The following is a 6,440-nucleotide window of genomic DNA, read 5'->3' as shown; positions in this document are numbered from 1 at the left end:
TGATTTATTTGTGAAAGACATGATTCTTTGTATTGCTTCTACTTGACTTCAAGTTATAGTAATATGGAATTGATATGATTCAATTTTTGTGAGAGAAGAGAGAAATCGTTATGTTTTTTGCCCTAATTTCCTTCAAGATTTATTTTTTTTTCTCAAATATAGTTATATTTTCCTCAAAAAATGGTCCCAAACTAAAAAACAAACCAATTTTCTCTTCAGCCAAAATTCCTAACGATCACATGCTAGGCATGTGCGCTACACCGTTAAATTATAGACAAAAAAGTTAATGAGGACAAAAAATGCTAATTTTTGTAAGTTACGAGATAAAAAGTATTAATCCTTAATAAATGAGACTAAAAGTGAAACGGACCTAACTTATGAGACAAAAAATGTTATTTTCCCTAATTCTATGTAACCATGCCTACATTAATCAGTACATGACTTATAGTTAATTAGTGTTGCATGTGACCTAGGTACAAGTTATTAATATTTTTTCATGAGCAGCAAGAATATTAAGTGAATCAAATCTGTAATTATTTATTTCATTAATTACTATACATTGGCATCTATATAACTTTTAGAGAAACAAATTGAATCCCAGAATCAGAATGCATGCAGCAGCTTTTTTATATTAATTAGGGATATATATATATATATAGGTAGCTGGTTGATAAATTACTATTATTGAATGTATATAGTACATAGTAAGAGATGAAGATAATAATATATATAGATAGATAGATAGATAGAAAATAAGGGAATGTGTTGGTGGGACATGCATGCATGAAAATGGTTTTTTTCCTGGAAATAAACGCGGAATCAGATTCCAGGAGCACATGTTACATGATTGAGCAGAGATGGAGAGACAATGACCTATCTACCTACTTACAATCTCACTCTCTCTTCCCACTTCACTATTTATTTCTGTACAATCTGTATTTCATTTCTCCCCACCCCATATACTACAACAACCTTCATTCTATATAAAAAGCGAAAGCTGCCCTGCCTTCCTTCTCTGCACTCTCTCTCTCTGTGGATTCTGGAATTTCTTTTTCTTTTTGTTTTTTTTTTTTTTGTTTTCCATGTGGGCATCAGTAGCAGAAGGATAGAAAGGAAAGAAGATCCGTCTTGAATTTCTGAGCCAATTACATTCCATTAATTAATTAATGTTGTTATCTTAGAAGCATATATATAAAAATATATGCGTAATCAAGTATATGGGATGCAGTGGTATATCAGCTTGAGTTGCGTTGAATTACGATATATATGGACATTCTTGGGATCACTACAAGAACTTGATCTCCATTCACTCATTATGTATATCTTAATCACAAGACAATTACCGACATGTTATGTGATGAAATCTATATGAATTTCATATATCTAGAGAGAGAGAGAGAGAGAGCTTTATTGATATAGAGGGTGGGGGTGGGGGTGGGGTGGGGGGTAGGGGGCAGGATGCCTTTTGCAGTTATCCCAAAGTTAAAGGGTCAAAGTGTGATCCAAAAATCAATTAAGGTCCAAAGTGGAATTTGCGATATCTCTTAGCCCTTTTTCGCTCTGGCCCAACTTCAGAAAAAGAAACGAATGGAACCGACGGCTCTAAGTAATTGACCGTTGGATTGGACACAAAGTCCACCCTCTCTTCTTGATTTCCACTAAATCCCGCGAGAACTCAGAATTCAGGCAAACGATCCCCCGTGAAGAAAATCGTTTATCGATGGCGCTGAAGTTTCTGAACAAGAAGGGATGGCACACGGGCAGCCTACGCAACATCGAGAATGTGTGGAAAGCCGAGCAGAAGCACGAGGCGGAGCAGAAAAAACTCGAGGAGCTGCGGAAGCAGATCCACGAGGAACGCGAGCGCGCCGAGTTTCGCCAGCTTCAAGAGCAAGCCGGCCTTGTCCCGTAATTTCCGCCCTTCCTTTTCCCCCAATTTCTTTCGTTTTTAAGGTTTTGAATTAGGGGTTAGGGTTTCTATGCTACTTTTGGGATATTAATTGAATTATTTTTTTCAGGAAGCAAGAGCGATTAGACTTTTTGTACGATTCAGGATTAGCTGTGGGGAAGGGGGGTTCTGGCTTCAAGATTGTGTATATATATATATATATATATATATATATACCAGAAATGGAACAATTATATATATTTAGTGAGGAGGCATGTGCGTATCAATATCTTTGTAAGTATATATGTTTTGAGTTGTATTACTATAATATAATATAAAATGCTTTCATGTGCGCCTGCAGAGATCAGACTTCAACTGGGATAAATCCTTCGTTTTACTCATCAAATTAAGTAATAATTAGCTAAAATTATTCGTTGGTACCAAAACTTTGGCAGGTGTTCTTTTTAATCTCATAAAACTCATAATCACGTATTTTTAGTCCCAAAAATCATGTATAATGTGGTTTTGGAACTAAAAAAGTGTTTGTAATTTTAGAATTAAAAGGCCCAAAATCACATTTTTTGGGACTAAAATGACGTGATTTTGTGTTCTATATGACTAAAAGCGTCATCTGTCACAGTTGTAATATCAAAATTGGAGAAACAAATTTAATAATACTTGTATTATCATTAATTGAATCGTAGACATTGACAATTTGTACATTGATAAGTATAATTAAGTTTCTGAAAATGATAAAGGGATGGTTTGTATTTTGTTTTCATATATATATGTATATCTCACCAAACATTATGTATTTATGAGGAAAAAAGAAAATTTTTGTCTTATAACTTTGACCCGAAGTCCTTTTGATCCTTTAACTTTGATAATATTAGATTTAGTCCTTTATCTATCAATTTTATATAGATTCGGTCATTTAGTTTAATTTAGAACTCATTTGCCTTTTGGTGATAAAACTTAATAGTCCATCATAATCCTCTTAAAAGCCCAATATTTTTTTAAAATAAAATTAAGTCTCCATAAATTCATACATTTTATATAAACATTAGTTATACGATGCAAAATGAATGGAGATTGACTAAATTTGCTCTTTAAAAAGATGTGTAGGGGTAAAATTTTTCGAAATTGGATCAAATGACTAAAACTACATATATATATTTTTTAAAGTTACAGGATTAAAAATAAAATATATAAAGTTAAAAAATTAAAATTAATAACAGACAAATTTAAAGGAATATACAAATAATTTTTTCATATATATATACATATGTATTGATAGGGGTTGGCAGTGGCAGGGGCGTGTATTACAAAATGGTGTGCAGTCTTTAGGGGGAACGGAAACCCAGAATGAATTCTCTCAAATGATATATCTCTCTATTCTAAGAAACTTTGAACAGTACTTTTGTTGGGGGTTGGGAATTGGAAGGAATGATGACTCTCACTCTCACTCTCACTCTTACCCTCACTCTCACTCTCACACATAATTTTATAAAAATCATCAAATTTAACTCATCACATCAAATTTTGGTGTGTCTTTTGAGACTGTTGTCCAATCTCTGCACTGCCGTATACATAATTAACCACAAATTCAAACTCCATTTTCATCTTAATTGCCACCCAAACTATTATTCACAAATCATTGTAATCTCTCTCTCTCTCTCTATATATATATATATATATATATACATCAGCGCTAGCTAGCTCTCTCTCATGTTCTCTCTCTCTCCTTTGCTAAAGAAAAAGGGATATATACATATACATATATTGTTAAATATTTGATTTGTGAATAGTGATGGAGAAGTATATAACTATATATATATATGTTGGGGAATAAGTGAGCACAAGTTATAACTATATATATATACTTATACTAAGCTCAAGGTAGATTTTCTGAAACTTGTTCAGGAATCCCTCAAAAGTTATTAGTTTGGATTTTGGTGGCCTGTGTACCTACGCTACAACTTCTCTACCCTGCCTGCATATCAATCTCATTCTCCATACATACATTCTACATATAAGAAAACTTATACGTAATTAATTTTTTTTTTTTTGGGTTAGATTTATAATCAAAATGTATTCAATTAAATTTGACAAAGTGTTACTAAATAATTCAAAAAATATATATGTATACACTGGGAAAGTAATGAATAGTGGTATGGTGCTAAATGGATTGTCATGCAATATTCATATAACAAATTATAAATGTGATCAAAATTGCTCAAGATCATCATCATTATGGTGCATGTTTTGCAGAATTTGAGACGTTCTTTGTAAAGATAATTAAGTACCCTCTAATTAACTCTGTAATTAATGAAAGAAGCTAAATCCTTATAATTAATACAGCAGAGCAAATGTCTGTGGAAGTGTAGATAGCCTGAGTTGCAAAAAGAGTATCTCTATACATCATTAATGGAAGAAGCTGGATCTACAGCTTTCGGAGTTGAGAAAACCATTAATCATCCAGAGAAAAGGGAGAAAACAAGACTCAGATTCAAATTGAGATGGATCAATTTATATATGCATGTGTCACGTGTACAAGTTAATTATTATAATAATTAGTCCTTAATTCGCCACTAAAGGCATCAAAAGAGTTATAAATAGGGTGTTTAATTATGTAATAGCAAAAAAGCATGGAAATTATGAATATGCTATGTGTCTTTAACTAAAGAAAAAGTACTCATATATATCGTTAAAATATTCTTAATCATAGCAAAGGATCTGGCTGAAAATATATAAACCAATTTGAAATATTTTCGAGGCTTAATTAATATTAAAAACAAGTGCACCAAAATATTACTCATAAATTAAGTGTGCATTACATCCTCAGCCCAAAACAAAATCAATTAGCACGAAATATATATATATATATAACCAGATGATTGATCATGGAATGAAGATGCACATATATATATGTATGTATATATCAACCTCAAAGAATTAATTAGCTAGAACTCCATTAAGATCATATATATATATATATATATATATAATTAGTTCCTTAAACACAATATTAGAACTCCATTTCTAACATAAATTATAAACTACAAGAAATAACACTCTCAGGCACCACAAAGACGTACATATAATTAGCAAGGGCTACAAATCAAAAATTAATGAAATTAAAAACAAACCAACCTACCAGTTCTAGGGTTTTCCAGCCTCAATATTCGTCATCAATATCAGTTTAATTACGGTGTAAAGGCTTCCATATCCATCTTGCCCACAAGGGTTTTTCACCTGGGGACGATCTGTTTTCAGTAGTGATCTCTTTGGCTGATGAACTAGCTGCTGCTTAATTTTACAGATTATGTAAATTTTCCCTCAGGACTTCTACAAGGCATTGCTTGTGGAAGAAGAGCTGAAACTGGAAAGTTCTGTCCAAGCTGTGCTTGTATTCCACTGCTCACCCATTCCTCCTAATAGCTGCCTCGACAAGTTCGCCTCTGCAGGGTTTTCTTCCATTTTCACCGATGATGACCGCTGATTTAGCATTGAGCTCGAGAGTTTAGGCCTCATCTGATGACTCGTCTCGCCTCCCATGAACCCTGCAGATTCCCCGCCCTGAAATTGGTATATCCCCGACGGCGATGCCTCTAAACCACCCAAGAATGGAAATTGCTGAACCTGCTGCAACCTCCACGACTCAATGCCGCCACCGCTGCTTGATAAAAGTGAAGCCACTCCTCCGGCGCCACCGAGTAAATTGCTGGCTCCGTGAAAGTTCATCTCGTTTGTCCCCACAGCCGGAGCTGAAATTCCGCTGAAATTCAAGCCCATATCGCTGGTGAAATTATCAGTGAGTTGGCTTAAAGGAGACATGAATCGGAGAGGCGGGAGTTGTGGGGTAAGGCCTAATATGTTAGCGGTGCCGCTGTTGGTAGACATATTATTATTACTTGTTGAACTGGGGTTAGTTTGCCTGTCGCTGCTCGCCGGAGACTTGGAGCTGGTGGATTTGCTTCTTTTGTTTCTCCTGCAGCCGCCGCCTACCGGGACGTTTCTCAACGCGCCGCCTCTCGTCCAATACCTTCTGCACGTCTTGCAAAAGTGGCGGGGCTGGGAGAGGCTGTAGTTATTGAAATAACAAAACTTTGTGTTTGTTGACTCACAACGAGGGCATTTGAGGGCTGTTTCAGGCATGGGTATGTTGGCGAGACGAGCTCGCTCGGCCATGGAGCCTGGGCGGATTGATCCAGCTCCGCCTCCGCCATGCGGCTGAGGAGGTGGGGGCGGCGGTGGGGGCCCGGGCTGTGATGGTGGTGGGAGCAATGGGTTTGCGCCGCTGCTACCAATAATTTGATGATTTTGTTGCTAGAAAAACCAGAAAAAGCAAGAAAATGAAAACACATATGTGGTGGTATATTCAAGAAATTAAAGAGTAGATGAAAGAAAAAAAGAAGCGAGAAGATCAACAAAAAAGGAGATGTGGGAATATATGTCTTTTGAATTTTGTTGCTTTTTTGGCAAAGAAGCTAAGCATGGAATTAAGCATATGATATTAATATCAAAGGAAAAAGAAGGAAAAAAAACCCTT

The 6,440-nt window shown here is 35.2% G+C and overlaps 2 protein-coding genes across 2 annotated transcripts in view; one reads left to right on the top strand and one right to left on the bottom strand.

Moving 5' to 3' along the window:
* On the top strand, positions 1,553 to 2,298 carry LOC105174709 (pre-mRNA-splicing factor CWC25 homolog). Its single transcript, XM_011096898.2, has 3 exons — positions 1,553 to 1,908; positions 2,019 to 2,093; positions 2,250 to 2,298. Exons 1-3 carry the CDS (start codon positions 1,721 to 1,723, stop codon positions 2,296 to 2,298), a joined length of 312 nt encoding a protein of 103 aa, XP_011095200.1. The 5' UTR covers positions 1,553 to 1,720.
* LOC105174708 (dof zinc finger protein DOF5.1) overlaps positions 4,905 to 6,440 on the bottom strand; it is a 2,375-nt gene continuing 839 nt past the window's right edge. The window contains exon 2 of the mRNA XM_011096897.2: positions 4,905 to 6,217. Within this exon, the coding sequence (XP_011095199.1) occupies positions 5,237 to 6,217 (981 nt within the window). The 3' untranslated portion in view covers positions 4,905 to 5,236. The remainder of the gene's footprint in view (positions 6,218 to 6,440) is intronic.

The sequence above is a fragment of the Sesamum indicum genome, linkage group LG11, assembly GCF_000512975.1.
Source record: "Sesamum indicum cultivar Zhongzhi No. 13 linkage group LG11, S_indicum_v1.0, whole genome shotgun sequence".
Taxonomy (NCBI): Eukaryota; Viridiplantae; Streptophyta; class Magnoliopsida; order Lamiales; family Pedaliaceae; genus Sesamum; species Sesamum indicum.
Note: the sequence above shows the minus strand (reverse complement) of the source record. Positions and strands in the feature narration are given on the sequence as shown.